The sequence below is a fragment of the Heterocephalus glaber genome, unplaced genomic scaffold, assembly GCF_053883595.1.
Source record: "Heterocephalus glaber isolate CG9 unplaced genomic scaffold, H.glaber_assembly_v1.0 deba00001608, whole genome shotgun sequence".
NCBI lineage: Eukaryota > Metazoa > Chordata > Mammalia > Rodentia > Bathyergidae > Heterocephalus > Heterocephalus glaber.
Genome location: NW_028258379.1, coordinates 41,327,643 through 41,346,985, shown reverse-complemented (window position 1 = coordinate 41,346,985; position 19,343 = coordinate 41,327,643). Strand labels below are relative to the sequence as shown.

Genomic DNA, 19,343 nt, shown 5'->3' with positions numbered 1-19,343 from the left:
CCTGTCAGCCCACCAGCCCCATTGCACTGAGCCCAGTGGTTCCACTGAGCTCAAGAGGCAAGGGCAGGGATGGCACTTCCTGCAGGATGTGCCCCGCCCCTTCACCAGGGACAGGTCAGTCTATGGCACCAACAAGGACCATTCTCCAGTGAGGAAGGCAGAGGAAGGCCACAGCAAGGGGGCAGAGTGTGCCTTACATCCTCGGGTAAGACAACTCGGGCACAAGCAGGTCCCAATGGACCCCCTCAAAGCCACCAGCTGGGCTGTGTGACTCCATGGGGTCCCTGGCACGCCCCAGGTGGCATCTTTCCAGCAGGACCTGGTCAGTCTAGTCCACCAAGAAAAAGCACAGACTCACTGGAAGCTGGGGGTGCCTCACACCTTGGGCAGCGCCAACCTCATACATGTGTTTGTGCTGGACAAGGGTGACCTCAGGCAGGTACAGTCTAACAGGAGCCATTTTTTCTGGAATTTTCCATTTAATATTTTTGGACTGTGATAGAACTTGGGACCCTAAAACCACGGAACGTGAAACTGAAGGTAAGGAGTGACCACAGTGATAGGAAGACAGCTAGGAAGTCCCAATGGCTTGGGAAACTGAACAACACACTCCTAAATAACCTACGGTCAGAAAGGATGTCTCAAAGGAAAGCAGAGGACACTGACTAGAATAAAAATGAAAAAGAAACATGCCAATATTTGTGGGTCACAGCGAAAGCAGTGCCAAGAGGGGAAATCATAGCACTAAATACTTGTATAAAAAAGGCTTCAGATGACAACCCAAACTTCACCTTAGAAAAATAGGAACAAAAAGCACACATTAAATTCAAAGGAATAGAAGGAAGGAGACAATGATACAAGTAGAAATAATTGACTTGAAAATAAAAAAAAAATAAAATAAAAGAAGGGTTGGGTATTTAGCTCAGTGCCCCCTCACCTGCCTCGCAAATAAGTGTTCAATCCCCAGTACCGGAAAAAAAAAAAAATCACCCAAAAATAGAGAAAATAAAACCAAATGCCAGTTTCTTGGGAGGACCAACAAAATTCACACAACCTCTAGGCAAAGAAAAAAGACAGAAGACAAAAATTTTAGTTATTAACAATAAATAAAAGAACTACAGACCTTACAAATATTTAAAAGATTAGAAAGCACTGTAAACAACTCCAGGGACATGAATTTGACAACTTAAAATGAAATGCAAAGATTCCTTGAAAGCCACCAAGGACCAAAAGTCACCGAGATAAAACAGAGATCAGGAATAGTCCTATATTAAATTGAATTAATAGTTCAAAACATTCTGAAAAAGAAAACTTCAGGGAAATTCAACCATACATTAGAAGAGGAGATGGGGGCTCAGCAGCAGAGTACGTGCCTGCTGTGCACAAAGCCCTGGGTTCCATCCTCAGCAGCATGAGATGAAGAAAAGAAGAGTGCCAACACTACACAATATCCTGCAGAAAACAGAAGAGGAAGCAACACTTCCCAAGTCATCATACCGAATCAGCATTACTCTGCTATCAACACTAGACAAAAATAGAGAACATAGCTGCAAGTTCTCCAACAAAATACTAGCAAACCAAAGCTAGCAATATTCAAAAATAATAACTAGTAATATTCCACGACTAAGTAGAAAAGGTTTATCCCAGGAAAGCAAGGCTGGTTCAACATTTGAAAATTAATGTAACTCACTGTATCAACAAGCTAAGAAACAAATATGTAACACTAGGATTTGCATGAGTGACCCTCAGGGACCATGTGCTGAGGGCTTGGTCCTCAACTGTGGTGTGGTTGGAAGGAGGTAGGACCTAGTGGGGCCATGCTCTTGAATGGGGTGGTGAGACCCCAGCTCCTTTCTTAGCCCTTTGTTTCCTGGCCATGAGGTGAGCTGGATGCTCATTTTACATGTGCTGCCTCACTCCAGGCCCAGGGCAATAGGACAACTGATCAGGTCCTAAAACCTCACTAGGAGCCAAAATCAACCTCTCATCACTGTGAGCTGGTCATCTCAGGGACTTTATCATGACACAGTGATTAGCATCCAAGATGGTACCAACAGTGAGACCATTGCTGTGACTATGACAATGTCTAGGGGCCCCTGGAACAGACTTGGGGGGGAATTTGGAAAAGCTTGAGGAGCAGGTGAGGGAAAATCTAGAATGTTATAAATAGAGGTGAACAGGAGATTCTGCTACTCATGATGAAAACTCTCAGCAAATGAGGAAGGGAAAGAAGTTCCTCCATTTGACAAGATCTACAAACTATGTGGAGCCCAAACTTGACCAGGCAGTGAGGGCCTGACCACTGCCCAGAGGACAGGCAGAGGCCACCACACCTCCTCCCTAGCTGTCAGCACTCAGGTGAGGAAAGAAACATAGGCCCAAGGACAGGAAGGGGAGGTCAACCACTCCCTGGCAGATTCCATGACCACGAGGGCAGGAAATCCAAGTACTGACGGAAATGTGAGTGTAAATGCCACTCCAAAATGGAACTTTAAAGTTAGACTTTTTCTTTAGAGACAAGTGACTTCTTTATACGTCCTTAGGCCTAGGGCATAAACCACCACCTCTCCTCCTCTCACCCAGATGAATGGGCAGACGCTGATCCAGGAGGTCAAGTCCAGTTCCATTCCCTTGGGTCCGAGGGAGGAGGGGTCCAGGTTCAGAAGGGACGGACTGAGCCTCAATAAGTCTGCTGTTTCCCTGTACCCACTCTCCCACTGTGCCTTGCTATATGTAAAACACCCCCATGCCCGAACACCAGGAGATGGCAACTCGAGGCAAATGGGCCCTTCCATCTCTCAGAGCCAGCTCCAAATAAATCCCACTTTCTTTTTACCAAAGTAAATGGCCTCCTCTGATTTGGTTAGTAGGGAGCAAGGAAACCTGAGCGTGTGAACCTAAGCAGCTGGGAACATGAGGACGCATGCACCCCTGGAACCAGGAAGCTCAGAGAGGCTGTGTGGCACCAGGCCATCTTGGGAAGCAACGACAGGCCACATGCTGGAGGTGAAACACCTGGAGGTCAGTTTGGAAAACACACACTTCCAACGACTCTGAGCAAAGGAAACGCTTAGGTCTAAAGCAAACGCAGATCTGTATGTATGCTGGAAACTCCCAAATACAAATAACAAAACCAATATTTAAACAATCGGAGAGACGGCCAAGCTCATGGCTATTATCCATGCCCCTCAAACTGACCTGCAGACTCAGTACTACTCCTATGAAATCCAGGAAGCTGACTTTAAATTTTACATAAAAAGGCAAAGGAGCAGAATGGTCCCAACTACCTGGGAGTGGAGAGCAAGGTGGACTGAGCTCTAGCTCCCAGACACCCACACTCAGCATGCCCTGCAAGGCGCTGAGACAGTGTGGTGTCCACAGGAGACAAGCAACAGGACAGGAAGCAGATGAACTGGACTCCACCCCAATTTAGGAAATCTTACTCAAAATGAACAACACTAACACCTGGTACTGGCAAGGAGGTGGACTTCCGGAGCTCATCTATCACTGGTCAGTCTCCAGGAAGGCTGGGCAGTTGCTTAGAAAGCTAACTGCACTGTTCCCCTGCAACCGAGGATCCACACAGGGAGGGCAAATGGACTTCCACACGAAGGCTCCACAGGAACACCTACTGCAGCTCTCTGCACAGCTGCAAAGGTCCCTCCCATACTGACCAAGGGTGCACACTGCTTTGCTCACTGGGACCAGCTGTGGACACGTGAGGTGTCACGCTGGGGAAAAAGCCAGTGTGGGGAGGCCTGTGTCGTGTCCTTCAGGTGAGGCGGACGGGAGCCAGGTGGAACTGTCTGGTGTTCTGGCCTGAATGGTGGGGGCCACGGATATCTGTATCTGTTAAAACTCAGAGCTGTATAAAAAAGGAGACAGAGTGAAATTTTCCTATATAACTTTAGAGTTTTTTTTTTTAAAGGCAGATCTAAGAGACATCACCAACCTCATACCAGAAACCCAATTTAGACCTTGCTTTGGATAAATTAACTGCAAATACATAAATATATACACTAATTACATATATTTACAAATTTATACACAGTTATGTAAACACACATCCATTATACTTATTTGGGGATGGAGTTTCAAGGGCTCAATTTTTTATACTCGGTGCTCAAACAAATCCTGTCTGTAGGCCCAGGGATTTAGCTCAGTGGTTCCATCGCCTGCCTCGCAAGCGCAAGGACCTGAGTTCGATCCCTGGTACCAAAAAAAAAATCCTGTCTGTAGTTTACCTTCCCTGGAATTTCTGTGCCAGTCTCGGGAGTGGAGATACCAAGCTGTGCAACACCTTGCTGCTCTGAGGACCCCAAGCTGCAGGAACAGGAGGCCCTGTGGAGACTGTCTTCGACCCCAGGGAGGCAACTCCTCCACACCAGACAGGGGCACCTGGCCCAGGCTCTGCAGGATACGAGCTCAAGCTCCAACATGCACACCCACTCCTGCTCAGAGCTTTTATTTATATATATTTGGGTATTCTAAGGTCTGTTCTATTGGCACTGTTCATGCAAACAATATTCAAGGGACAAGAAAAATCATTTGCACAGAAACTGAGCCAGGTTGGCAGAACATGTTCCTTGTCTTTAATCCAAGGTTGGTTCTGAGAAAGAAGACCTCAGAGTTGACTGGATAGCGAGGACAAGAGCTACTGTATAACATGTGACCTTGGAGGAGCCCAGGAATCCATGCACTGGACAAATGCTGCTGCCAGAGACTTTGATGCGAATCACAACTGTCACTCAGTATTCTTGCAACAGTGGGAAGCAAAATGCACTTTAAAGACAATATAAAAAGATACAATCCTACAGTCCAGTGTGCTCCGTGACCACACCCAGAGGTAGCCTGAAGAATCCCCAGGGTACTCACATCTCCTCTCACTGTCTGCTCACAATGGGGAGCAGAAGACCCAGCTCAGCACTGATCTGCATAGAACCCACTGCTGCCTGGAGCTGAGGATGCCAAGTGGCAGCTGCAATCTCAGAACAGCACCGACTCATCCACCAACTTGGGTAGGCAGAGGTTCTCTGCATGATGAGGTTTTCTCAAACCAAGGGACAGCCACAGAAGCCCATAGGCTGCCTGCAGACCCTTTCCCTTTGTGCCAGGAGGTGGCCAAGACTGCCAGCTGTCCCTAATCTCTGCCTTCCAGCTTCCTTTGGTAGCAAGCCTTATGTACTAACTGGTATCGGCTTCCTGCCTGGCCCATGGTACCTGTGTGACACAACACAGTACCAGGCGGGCTTGGTTAGTGCATTTCTGGCTCACTATGCAGACACTCTGTGCACTCAAGACAATCAGGGATAACGCGGAGCTTACTACGGCACAGCACACACACAGTGCACTATCTGCCAGGTAGCCCGGACCAATGTGGTGGAGGTCCCAGAGTGGCGCTCTGACCACCAAGGGAGGCTGTGCAGCCTGCCAGCACTCCTTAGCTGCCAGCACTTCCTTCAGACTGCCTTGTGGTCCTTTGCCTGTTGTCCACCTGGCTGCCTTTCCCTCTAGATATCTAGGAACTCTTCATTCTAGATGTTGATCACTGGCCAGTGCACACGGCAGTCATCATCACCTCCTAGCTGTGGCTGACACACAGATAGGTTCTTAATCCCTTTTTGGACAATCAAACATGCCCTTTGTGATGTATGCTTCCCAGAAATTCTATTCTTTAATCCACCCCTCCCCATTGCTCTACTTCCTCTGTTCCACAATGAGGTCAACTTGGCATTGTCTTGTGTACAGCATGAGTCAGTAACCCGATTTTATTACTTCCTACACGGACACCCAGTGTGCCCAAGCCGTGTCAACTGCAAACTGTCTCTTGTTGGGGATGAATGCCATTTCTGAAGCACACTGTGGCTGCTATTATGTCCCACCGATCAATCTATCACACTTTTGCCAATTTCATATCCTTTTTTTTTTCTTTTTTGGTACCGGGGATCAAACTCGGGACCTTGCGCTTGCGCAGCAGGCGGCAAAAAATCCCCAGTCCCCTCCATATCCTTTTAATTTGTACAGCTCCTTTAAATAAATTTGCATCTGCTAGGGAAATTACTTCCTGCTGAAGACTGAATGTCTTTGTTTTCCCCATCTTCAACCTGAAATCTGAACCCTCAAGCGATGGGATTAAGAGACAAGCCTTTGGGAGCCAATCAGGACATGAAGGTGGGGCTTTGTGATGGGAGTACTGACTTTAAGGAAGGGACCTGGAACCGACACACACCTGGTATTCTCAGCATCCTGGGAGACTAAGGCCCTAGGGTTGCAAACTCAAGCCCAGCCTGGGCAATTAGCGAAATAGGGGTGGGGTGGGGGTGTAGCTCAGGGCAAAGGCCCTGAGTTCAATCCTCAGTACTACAAAGAGGGAGGAGGAGAAGAGCAGAGGAAGGTCAGAGAAGGGAGGAGAAAAGGGACCCAGAGTTCCTGCTGCTCCTTCCACCACATGGGGACACAGTGGGAAGATGGCTATGAACAAGGAGGTAGCCTTTTCAGCACCGGCCGTGGGGCCCTGACCTTGCCTGTGGGGCCCCAGAACCCAAGGGATAAATGTCTGCTGTTTAAGCCCCAGGCTGTGGCACTCTGCTATAACCCTGAACACACTGAAACTCTTTAACCCACAGACGACTCATTTTGCTTAAAACTGTTGTCCATTTCGTAGGCCCTTTAAATTAGCTTGCCAAGACCACAAACAAACTCCACATGGAATTTATGAAGTGAAACTGCAGCCCATAGCCTGTGCTCTCATGCTCGGCTTCTATTTACTCAGCATTCAGTGTTCTTAGAGCACCGTTTCCTCAGTCAGGAATCCCTCCTATAGAAGTCTTTGGTATAACACCCTGTATCCGATATATTTCTAGCCAGCCACTAGTTAGTACGTGGTAGCATTTTATTTTCAAGGTGATGGTGCAGGTCTCTCCATGCTATCGAGCCCGGGCATGGATCTTGTAGCAGTTGCCTTCTAGAGTTGGAACTAATGGCACAGATACTCTCACTTAGAGGTCAGTGTGGACAACACAGCCATTTGCAAATGGCAATTTCTTCCTTCCTAGAAGGAAGCCGTTGCACTCTCTGTCACCTCAAGAGTAACACTGGACAGTACCTTCTTTTTCCTGATGCTAAAGGGAACGTTTCTGACCACCAAAGATAGTATGTCCAGGCAGCACTGTCCAAAACCTGCAGAGATAGGAAGGCCCTCCAGCCAGCCAGCGGGGAGCTGGTAGCTGGTACTCACAGAACTGACTGTGAATGCCAACAAAGGCCCCTTCGTGTGTTACCACACTGGACGCTCTGTAGACTTTAGTAGGACCCCTACAACAGGTTAAAGAAGTTCCGACTTATTTCTATATTCCTAAAAATACATGCACATTTCATCAAATGCCTTTTCTCAGTCTATCACATCATTTTCCTTTTGGTCTATGGCTGTGCTCTGGGAACAAATACCCTAATGTGAAATCAGTCACCTACATGTCCTTGAGGTGACCCTGGTATACTGTACTATGTGCCGCCCTCTGGGCCTTGCCAGGTTCAGTCCATCAGCACTTAGGATTTGCGTCCACACAGGTCCCTAAGATCTGCTTGCACCTCCCCTACAGGGCCCTGTGGGTTTTCATGATGCCTCGGCTGTGGAAAGCAGACAGTGTGGCCCCATTTCACACACACCATGGGACAGGGTTCATTTCTTACGAACTTGTAAAATCACTAGTAAAACTCCTGGTGCCTTTGAGGATAGAAAGGGTTTGATCCCGGCCCTGTTTTCTGAAGACAAGAGGTCTCTCTAGGTAGTGCCTGGGGACAGAAGTGACCCAATTCTCAGATCTTGAAATATTTACATACATACAGTATCTTGGGGATGGGACCCAAATTTAGGCACAAAACTCACTCAGGTCTCACACACACTTACAGGCAGAGCGCGAGGTGACTGGACACAGGATTTTTAGGGCACTCCCACTCTGACTCCGACCTGTCACCTGAGGTCGGGTATGGCATTTTCCACCTTTGGGGTCACGGCACTCAAGAAGTTTTGGATTTGGGAGAATTTTGGATTCCAGTCTAAGAATGCTCACCTGATAATTCATACTTGTTCTAGGAAATTGTTTATTCAAGTTTTCGTATTTATTGACAATGCTGTGTTTAATGTTTTTTTTTGTTTTTCAGCTTCATTTGTTTCACTTCATCCCTAAAATTATGGGAATGTTTTTCTTTTCTTCTTGGTAACTTTTGCTAAAGGTTTGCTACTTTATCAAGCTTCTCCAAATGATTGACTTCTGGGTTTTGTTAATGTTCCCTATTGTTTCCTGTTGTCACTAAGATTTTCTCTTTGTTCTCTCCAATCCTTAACTTGAAAACAACTCCCTCTGTGCTTCATATAACTTGAGCTGGACACTCCATGGTCGAGTGGTAAAATCTTATCTTTAAAGTGGTAAGTTCTGCCCTGGCCATGGTGATGGACACCTGTGGTCCCAGCTACCTGAGGGAGTCTCAGGCCAGCCTGGGCAGCACTGCAGGACCCCTCTCACAAAAACCCCAAACCAAAAATAAAACAAGAAGTTTTGGGGCCGGGGATTTAGCTCAGTGGTTTTGCCGCCTGCTGTGCAAGCGCAAGGACCCGAGTTCAATCGCCGGTACCAAAAAAAGCCCAAAAACGAGCAGTTTCAATATCCAGAATCTACATTCATGTGTGACAACATGCAGCTCTGTCTTGCAGGAGTGTATCTTCTTCCTGTTGGCGCAACCTGCTCCCCGCCAGGCGGTAGAGTTCTTGGCCTCCTGGGTCTTCTGACCCTGAACTAGAGAGGGCTGCTGTAGCCTCGGCCTGGCACTCATCCCACAAGACCCCGCGGCCTCCTTGCATCACAGCCACGCTGGGCGCCTTCCAGCTCTAGCACGGGGAGTCCACCCTTTCATCATCCAAAGGAGCCCCTCCTCCTGCTGCAGCACAGGCCGAGGACACCGCTGTCTTCACTGGAGCCTCTGGGGGTCTTTCCAGAGCAGCTGGTGGGTGTGAGGGCACGGTGGTACGACTGCCCTTCCCAGCTGCAGCAGAATTAACTCGGCTGCAGGAACACCTGTATACATCAGGGAGCAAAGCTGACAGCCACATGTGCCCAAGAAGCTGTGGTGAGCTGAGGTCAGTGTGATCAGCAGCACCCACTGCCCCTGACAGCTGGGCTGTGGCAGGCTGAGGCAGGACAGTCTGGGGAAGAAGAGGTGCCAGGCTCAGGGTTCACAGAGGGAGGCAGAAAGAGGGGAGCTCTGAGGGTCTTCAGGCTTCAGAGCTGACCTGGCTGGTGGATGCCGGGTTGGCAGTGAGGGCAGAGGGTAGCCACAGTGCTGCCTGGGGCGGGGGGCATGGCTGCTGTGGGGTGGGCACTGAGCCTGGGCCAGCACAGAGGATGGGATTGGGGCTTCCCCTCCAGGGTCCCTCTGGGGACAGGCAGCAGTTGTGGGGACCAGAGGTGACCAAGGGAGGAGGGGCTCTGTGTTACACTGGCCCCTGGCTTCTGTGCATTGTGGAACAAGTGACATTCCAGAAGGATCTCAGAAACTTCTTAAGTGCAGGCTCTGAGAGGCCTTCCACTTCCAGAGGCACCTGCAGACAACACTCTGGGCTGCGGGATGGGGAGGTGGGGACTCCTCCCCACCTTCCTCAGGGAAACCAAGCCAGTGCCCCCAGAACACAGCCCTCAATGCCCACGACAATAAGGGAGCAGGACCTGGGGCAAGGAGGCCAGAGACACAGGCTGAGTCCAGACACTCCAGGCCACGCTGTCCATGTGTCCCCATACCATCCATGTATCCCCCCGCTGTCCACACATCCCCCGTGCCATCTGCTCATATCCTAAGAGCCCAGGGCAGCAGGGTTCACTGGGTTGTCCTTGCCCAAGGCTGGCTCTCAAGGTAAGGTTCCCAGGGAGAGGGCAAATGGAGTGGACCTCGCAGGCGGCTGACCTGGGTCACACCAGAACCCAGCCAGAACCAGCCAAAGGGGTCCTTTTCTATAGAGGTAAAATACACATCACACAGGACTGACCATTCCAGCTATCAGGGCACAGGATGGGTCAGCACATTCACTCGCTGTGTAGTCACCTCTCCCAACTCACCTCACTGTGCAGCAGACCTGAAATCTTGCACCCATGGAACAGGAACTCCCCATCTACCCCACAGCCCCCACCCAACTTCCTGACCCTACGAATCTATCCAAGGACCTTATGGAAGTGGAGCCACCCAGCATCTGTCTCCTGTGGCTGGCTGTGTCCATTTGACGTGCATCCTCAGGTGGTCCACGACACAGAATGGTCCGAATGTCCACCCTCCAAGGCTGAATAATGCTCCACTGTGTGCATCCCCATCTGGCCGAGGACATGTGGCTGCCCGCCTCCTGGCCACTGTGAACCAGCTACCACACAAGTGTGCAAATCTCCTTTCTGTCCTATTCTTCAATTCTCTGGAGTGCACACCAACAGGAGACAAAACAGTATGATGAGCAGGGCTGGGGAGGGGTCCAGATTCTCAGGACAGCCACCAGTGGGAAGAACCGAGGGGATCCCTCCCCAGTTCGGGACACTGCTGGTAGAGGGACTGAGACAAGCCCAAGAGTGCTGGGCCTAAGAGCCTGTGGGCTTGAGAGCTGTGACAGTGGCCACCACCAGCCTGCTGCTGAGCTCCTGCTGTCCCTACACGTGTCTGAGCCCTCTCCTATCTTCTCCTCCCCTGCTGGACAGGAGCTGCTGCTGCTCCTGCCCAAAGTGGACAAAAAAAGAGACTGACAGATGCCCTCTGCATGGCAGTGCTTAGACACAGGGTCTCTCCATGCAGCCCAGCCCTGTGGACCTTGGAGTACTGTCCTTGTACCTCTTGGGCTGCCACTCCTGCCCAGCCCCTGCGGAGGAGCCTGTGTGTGTGCAAACTGCCATCTCTGCACTCTTTGCTCCAGGCATTTTCACTCTAAACTGAAAAATTCCAGGCCTCTCTAAAGCCTGGCCAATGTCCCCTTGGGCTGATCCCAGGCCCTCTGCTCTCCACCTAGCCTGCCCTAGGACTGGGGTCCAGGCCTTAGGTTTCTCATCATCCTTTCCAGTCAGATTCCACCTGTGGCCCTGCAGGGCACCAGCGATAGATAACAACAGACTTGGACAGGACCTGGCTCAGGGGTGTAGAGGAGGCCCTGATATACTGGGGAGGTCAGTGAGTACAGTAGTGCAGGGATCCCAGTTGCTTGGGCCGTAGCACTGGCTGGGATGAGGGAGCACCCCAACAATCCTCATGGAGGCAAGGTGAGTGGCAGGGCAGGGTGGCCCCCAGGGGCTGGTGGCCAGCACCTTGGTCCCCTGGGCTTTCACCGCACTTGCCCACAGGCTGGGATAGGTACGCTGGCCTTAGGAGAAACCAAGCTAAAGGAAAGGAAGCTGAGGAACTGGAAGAAAGGCAGGAGGGGAAGTCACTGAAAGGCTGCGAGTCAGCTCAGGGTGATGGATGGACACTGCTCCTCCAGTGGGCTCCAAATGTTCCACTAAGACCAAGAGCAGCCCGAGGCTACGCATCAGTTCCATATACAAACTTCATTGCAAAAGCCCATGTTCATGTCTGTGATTGGAAACAGGCACTTGGACTGATGGAGGAGCTGGGGCAGCCACCATGATGGCAGGCAGCAGTTCCACACCACGCCCCCATAGCAGACTCTCATGGACAGCCTGGTGACAACACCCAGAGCCTGCACACTGCTCCACAAGCCACCACCCCACCAGGTGCCCCAGTTAGCCAAACCTGGCCTTCACTCCCTCCTTCCCAAGCTTTGGTCATCGGGACCCAGTACATCCACAGGCCCCATCCTCCATGATGTAGCCCTGGACAGGGATTCCTCCCACAGAGCCACACCCAGGAAATGTTGCTGTGGAGATGTCCTCTTTGATGCACACACGTAACCACCCCTGGCAGCACTGTGGCCCTGAGCAGAACAGGAGAGCATTTTATAGATTTCCAAACCTACGCTGGCATGCTGGCTGGCCCCAGAGAACACGGATGTCCATCACTGCACTTAGACACAGGAGGCTACATGGGGAGCAGAAACACTTGGACCCAGCCCTTGTGCAACACTCAGCCTGTGGGCCCCAAACGCTGACCGTGCATTTTGTCAGGAGGGAAACCAAGGGACCTTTTGTCTCCAGGCACTGTCCCTCCACATGTCTGCTGCGTGGGAGCCAGGCCTGCAGTGGCAACCAGCCAGCTGTTCCCACGACTGTGGGAGAGGAATGCCACAGCCAGCACCCTGCCCATCCAGGCCCAGGTCCGTTCCTGCAGGCTGTCCACACAGCTAGCAGCCCCCTTGCCAGTAAGCAACTGGCAGAGGCTTCCTGCGATGTCCCAGCAATGGCCAAGGGCTCATTCTGCCTGCGTCTCAGCACTCGTCACCTGCCTGGGGCCAAAGCTGCACCTGGGTGGCCTGGGATGGCTGCCAGCTCTCACTGGCCGAGCTCAGCTTTCTCCAGTGTCCAGCCCTTGTCTGGACACTGCTAATGAGGAGAGAAGGTCAGAGGTGCCTTCTCAGTGTCACTACTGGCCAGCACTGAGGACTGAGGAAGGTGCCGTAGACAGTGAGGATTACTAGGCACTTCATACACAGCCTGAGGCCAAGCTGGGCACCCTCCAGTGACAAGGTCTCCACTTCCCCACCTTTTAGCCAGAGGCCAGCCCCACACTGATGACAGGGAGGATGGACAGAGGGGAAAGAAAGTGGCTTGGGCTGGAGTGGAAGACGCCACAGGCCCAGGTGCACCCACACTGCACGCACACACACATGGCTGGGGTGGCCAGAAGGGCCCCACCTCTCCCCACACGCTGGTTTGTGTGTAACCATGAGGGACCTAGGGTTGCTGTGGCCTTTCCAGCTGCACCCTGCACCTGCTCCCTGGGCAGGGAGGTCTGGCCTGCAGCAACCTTGTGACAGGGCAGCTTTCTTCCTTCCAGGCCCTCCTGATCAGGGTACAGGGGGGCACAGGGCTACAGGAGCCTTGGCAATCAGCTGAGCACACAGACCTTGCAACCAGAGCTTGGGGCCTTTAGTTTGGGGATGGGGTGGGAGGCGACACAGGCAAGCCATGAGTGTCCTGTACCAGGCCCAGACCCTAGCCACCCAAGGCTCCCAGTCTCACAGCAGACACAGCCCACTGTGCAGCCACGGGGCTCTGGCAGGACTAGGCCTCCCCAGACCAGGCTCTGTGCCACAGGGCAAGCTCAGCAGCAAATACATTTTGAGGTGGGGGCTGTGTTGCCACAGCCACAGCCTGGGCACAGACTCCTCCATGTGGGGCAGTTCCCTGCTGGCATCCGCGGGACCTCAGGCCTTAGACCTTGGGCTATAGGCTCATTGCACCTGGGGAGGCTGCAATGAGGTGTGGGAGCCTCATTCATGAAAAGGACTCACCCCAGAGGGCACCACTAGGCTGGGATCTACCCTGACCTCCATCCGACCTCTGGCTTCCCATCTTTCCCAATATTCTACAGGGTGAAGAGCAGTGAAGGCAAGAATGGGATACACATAGGTGGACCTGGGAAAGGCTGTAGTTCCCATCTGCTCCTGCTCAGCCCCTGATGTCGTCACCAAGCCCTCTGCCAGGTATGTTCCAGGGCTGTGTCACTGGCCCCTCCGCACCCAGGTGTACCCACATGGGTACACCACAAAGTGGTTGGAAATGTCTTGGACAACACATGCCCATCCCAGGAGCAGTGACAGCGATGGCTTCTTTCCACAGGATCCTATTGGCACCCCTCCACTGCCACAGCAGGGTCTGTGTCACCAGCGCTGCCAAGGAGACACCACATGGGAACACTCACAATGGGGCGGCCCCAGGAGAGGACAGGATCAGGCCCTGCTGCATGGGGGGCATGGCTGGAGTGGCCACCATTGTCAACAGCAAGCATGACATGCCGGGCACAGAAGGCAGGGGGAGTCCCAAGGGATACCAGGTAGGTGGGGACCAGGAAAGCTGGAGCCATGGGCCTCGGGGCTGGCCAGACAGGTCTCTCTGACGTCCTGTACCTCGCCACAGCCCAGCACCTGTCCACAGAGGTGGGAAACCAGGGTAATGCCTGCAGGAGCCAGGTCTGGGGGGTTGGAAGATAGTGGAACAGCACACACTGCTCCAGGACCCCTGGATATTTGCGGAGCAAGGTGGGTGTGAGGCTGCCCTGGATTTACTCTGTGACCTACAGGAGGAGAGGTGGTCAAGGCCGAGCTTGTTTAAGAATCAAAACCCCCGGGGACACAGGAAGGAGTGTGGAGAATTTGAACCCCAGGATCTACCCACTGTGCCCGGTTCGAGGACTACCCAAGAGCAGGTGCAGGCTATGGTGTTCTGCTGAACCCATCCCCTGCACTGTGCACAGGGGCTGTGCCCAAGGTGGGCACTCACTTTGGGGGCTATTGAGACCTCACCAGCAGGCTTAGGCGCAGCACTGACCCCACACAGCCCTAGACTCAGTTATCACCACCGAAGGACAGGATTAGCACAGCCGAGACCTTGGGCAGTGCGTGCCTAGGCTTCTGTCCAGGCAGCTTCCACTCCCGCTGCCTCTTCATCCTTGGCTGGGGCTCCACAGGTGAACCCTGGATGCAGGGCAGGGGCCCAAGACCAGGCTCGCCGCCACCCTCCCACCTCCCGGGAGGCATCCAGCCCAAAGCGTCTCAAAGACGCACCCACCTGTGCTGAGGTGGGGATTTGGCAAACAATCGCCACACTTGTACAGCTGGGGGAACGGGGACGTGGCAGCTGGAATCCAAGCACAGCAGGTGGAAGGCCTGGCAGCCCCACCACAAGGCAGCCTGGTTGGGGCTCCCATGGCAACAGGTGGTCCTGGCAGTGGCACGGCACAGAGGGAGGGGACCGGATGGCAGAAGGGAATGCTACACCCGACCAAAACGGGAAAGTGTGAAGTGCTCACATGGAGCAGAGGCCTGAGCACAACAACACAATGCTGCATGCACAGCAGTCAATGTGCTGCCCACCTGCTGTGGCCCCGTTGGGCTGGGGAGGGACAAGGGCCCAGGAATTGAGGGCTTGCCGTTTTTGGAGGCTGGGAGGGATCGTGATCTTTAAATGGTAAGTTTCACACTTTAAGCAAATCAAAAACAGGTAAATGACTAGAAAGCAGATTTCTTGGCATGGGTAATTAAAAAAAACTCAATCTTGATCAATCCTGAATTAATTTTCAAGGAGAAATGAAAAGAAATAGCAAGGGAAAACCAAATAAAGAGAACACAAGATGACAGAAACAAATGGAAGTTTACCACTCATCAGAGAAACATAGGCTGAACTTCCTGGTTCACAGCTGGTCCAGGTTTTTTAAAAAACCACTTACCAGACAGCCGAAGTTGGGTGTGGCTGACTCCTCAGGAGGCTGAGGCAGAAGGATCACAAGTTCAAGGCTAACCTGGGTAACTTAGCAAGACCCTGTTTCAGAATAAAAAAGGCTGAGCTCAGTGGTAAGCACTTGCCTAACATGCAAGAGGCCCTGGATTCCATCCGAAAGAAGGAAGGAAGGAAGGAAGGAGGGAGGGAGGGAGGGAGGAAGGAAGGAGGAAGGAGGAAGGAGGAAGGAAGGAAGGAAGGAAGGAAGGAAGGAAGGAAGGAAGGAAGGACCGTAACCAAACATTAGACTCCAGGAAGGCTGGCATCCCATAGGCAGACGCAGCGGGCACAGAGATGATGCAAAAGCAGATGTGAGGCAAAGACGATGATAGAGATGCCAGAGGGGTTCTTGCGTGGAAGCTGCACTAGGGCCACCACTTAGAAGGACAAAAGAGGCCTGGGGCTGCAGTGACCTCAGGGTTCTGAGCCTATGCTGAGCTCTAGGGCTCTCCATGCAGCAAGCACTCACTCTGGTGCTGACTCAGCAGTGGCGTCACCATGGCTATACTCCCAGATCACAGTCCTTGGTCTGGGGACCTCCCCAGGTGCCATCCGGGCTGCTCTGTGCACCCTGACCAAAGGGGCCATGTGGACCCCACTAAGCCCTTGTGAGGGACCCTCCGGTGGCTCCAGGCTCTGAAGCCTCATGACAGAGAGCACAAACCTCAGCTAACACCAAAGTGATACCCGAGATGTCCAACCCTGGCCCTCTCTACCACACCATGTGCTGGGCATCTGCGCTCAACCATCAGGCAGTCTGGTCCCCAGACAGGGGCAGCAGGTAGGAATAGTGCGCTGGCCCTAGTTCCAGGGCAGTGCCATATCTGGTACACAGGAGAGAGGCCAGGAGAGGGTGAGGATGGGGCCATACAGGGGACACAGGGCACCTGCACCCAGAACAGCCAGCCAACCAAAGGGCCCCTACACACCCAAGCTCATCCTGCCCAAGGCCCCACTCCCCATTCCTTTTGCGCGCACATGTACATAGTATCCACTGCCTCCTGGAGATGCAGTGCTGGGTGGAATCCAAGCCAGCCAGGGCCAGGGCTACTGCCACCCCACCACTCCACAGCAAGATGGGACAATCAAATGAACACCCGACTCTCTGACTCTGTTACTAAGAACTCCTCCCTGCACGGCTCTGGGTCCACATCAGGGTCAGGCCAAGATAGCTGCTTGTTTACCTGAAAGATGCTCTCTACTAGCAAAATAACTGGAAGATGCAAGAAGGAAATTAACTAGGAAGTCACTTTTTAGTAAGTCTAATAGATCAAGTTTTTCCTTTTTCCCTTTAACACAAATCGCTCCACTGCAAAGCCTAATTACACTGCTGTTCAGGGCGCTTGGGGGGCAGCTTATCTTTCCCAGGAAGCCACAGAGCTGCCAGAAGCCCTGCCGTGAAGCCTGCCAGGTACCCCACCCAGGAACCCCACTGCAAATTCCAACAGGACTCTAGCCTTGCAGAGTCCCAGGAAGGCCCTGGGAAGGCGGCAGGTGTCGTGATGAGGTCATAACTGCCCTTTCTGAGGACCTGTGTTCCTGAAAGGGCAAAATATGAAGGTGTGAAGACAGAGATGAGATTACCTCCAGGCTGCCAGTCTCAGCCAAGGAAGCCAGATGCTCAGGAAGAGCTGAGCACCTAGACCCCTCAGCTCTCCAGCCCTGGGGACTGTTGTGGACACAGGGAGGGTCTCTGTCACACTCTTCTCCACACCCCCCACCCATGCGTGTCCCATGGTCAGAGAGTCACCGTACAGCCAGGAAACTGGGGAATGGCCTGCAGAAGTGCCTCAGAGACTGGTTCCTCTGAAGGTTGGGCTCCCAGAACAAGCATTTCTGCTGCTGAAGTCCAGACCAAGAGTGGCTCCAGCACACCGAACCTTGGGCAGTGATGGCTGTGCTGCCAATCTCTGTACATCATGTCACCAATTCAAGAGACTGCAGCAAGACGCATGTGGAGACTAACCAGGTATGTGGCCCATTGACTTGACACTTCTTCCCCTACCCAGCCCACACCAGGACGGCTGGGCACAGCTGGGAACCCCAGGTAAACACAGACAGGCCTTGCCCCTGCCCTGACCCCACCTCAGCACAACCAAACAGGACAACAGCAGAGAGTAGACACCTGCCCTGGCCTCCCACCGCCTCTAGGGAAGCCTGCGAGGTCAGGAGCTGGTGGAGGAGCTGCCCACGGACTACACCTCCCCTCTGCTCTGCCACCTCCACCCTCACAGTGAGCACAGCCTTGGGCATCCATCCCTGCTCCACCCCACGGGACAGTCCCTGGCCAACACTCACCTCCCCAGCCTGCTCACCATGGATTCCACCTGTGAGGCACACATCCCCTCCCCCACCTGCTTCCCCTCAGACCAGCCCTGCGGCCCCTGGCTGTTTCTCATCCCCATCCTGCCCTGGCTGCATCTGCAAAGGCTGTATCTCAAACACTGCTACGTGTTCCTGCCAGGGCTGGAGGCTGGAAAGTGTGTGGGCTCCAGTGTCACTCCCATTTAACTTTCCAAAGCATGACAACCCTCAGGTCATGCCACGGCAAGTGCTGGGTGGCTAAGAAGGGAAGTCCAGAGCCAGGCCGGAAACCAGCAGGCTAAGGGAATGGTGGGATGGGGGCGAAAGCGCACAGGGGTCTGGGCCACAGTGACCCCAACAAGGGGTGGATGGCAGCAGCCTGGCCACAGCATGCACATACCTGGCCTCCCCAGATATGCAGGTCGAGAGTGCCTAGACCAGGGCAGGTCTTCATAGCCAAAGTTCCCCTGCCTCCCTGTCCATGGCTCCACCATGGAGAACTCCAGGACTCCAGCGGGCAACACCAGGGAGACCCTGGCTACAAGGCAGCCCAGCAGGATACCTTCCTAAGACACTCTGGGCAACCTAGAGGACATGCTCTGTCCACTCAGCCCAGGGTCATGGGTTCCAACTCCACCAGGCTGAATAACACCTGAGCCACAGCTGAGGCTCCTAGGCATCTCCCCTTCCACCCATCATGAGGAGCACTTGGGCACTGCCTCGCCCCATGGGCCACAGGGCCTGGAGGAGTCACTAAGAAGTGCAGAGCTCTGTTAGTGGGAACTCAGTTCCCAAGGACCACAGTACTCACCCTGCAGTCACATGTGGAGTCACCTTTGCCTGACAACATGCAACACATCTGCTCCAACCCACCTCCAGCCACAGGGGAATGTGTCTTCTCAATTGGCTCACATGCTATTTTTAGGGCCATTTCCCAGCACCACCATTGAACAACCCACTGTAGCCACCCGGGCAGTCACCGAGCACAGCCAGAAGCTCACTTGCACTTTCTGTGGAAACACCATGTGGCAGGGCTCCAGGGTGCCTGAGGAGACTGGCAGCCTAGGTTTGTAGTCTCCAAGGAGTAAGTCAGGTCCAGCTCGCAGGCCCAGGGCAGGATGTGCTGGGTGTCAGGGCCAACAGGGGCTACTGGCCCAGGACCCTCCCCACCCCATCACTTCTCTCTTGATCTGACATGACCCTGCACCTCCACATGCCCACTGTGGGGTCCAAAGAGACCCCACTGTCATGTGCCCCCAGTACCCTGCCCTGCAATGCCTTCTGGGCTGAGAGAAAAGAACAAACACGAGGCCTCCCCCAGGCCCACCAAGTCCTCAGGTCATCAGTGTTCAAGGGGATCCTGGCAGGGCACTGTGGGCCATGGTTGCTGCACAAAAGCCACCCAGGAAAGCAAGGATGCTCAGAGCATAGAGGTCAAGGAGAGCTGCAGCCCACTTGGCTGTGGTATACACTTGATGCTCTCAGGAAAGACAGAACAGGGTCACATGAGTTTCCCACACCTGCATCCTAACAGCAAACACCTCCCCAAAGAGTGTGTGAGGTTTGGTAGGGTGGGACAGAGTAGATGGGCCCATGTGCCACCTCTCCTCTGTGTCCTGGCCTCTCGAA

At 53.1% G+C, this 19,343-nt stretch overlaps 1 protein-coding gene across 5 annotated transcripts in view; it reads right to left on the bottom strand.

Moving 5' to 3' along the window:
• Pacs2 (phosphofurin acidic cluster sorting protein 2) overlaps positions 1-19,343 on the bottom strand; it is a 59,531-nt gene that overhangs the window by 30,683 nt on the left and 9,505 nt on the right. Inside the window, exon 1 of one of the 5 annotated variants that reach the window (XM_021243313.2) lies at positions 3,464-3,516. The exons of the other annotated variants lie outside the window; for them this stretch is intronic. Coding sequence (XP_021098972.1) covers positions 3,464-3,501 — 38 coding nt within the window. The 5' untranslated portion in view covers positions 3,502-3,516. Of the gene's footprint in view, positions 1-3,463; positions 3,517-19,343 lie in introns of those variants that run through there. 5 annotated transcript variants of the gene reach the window in all.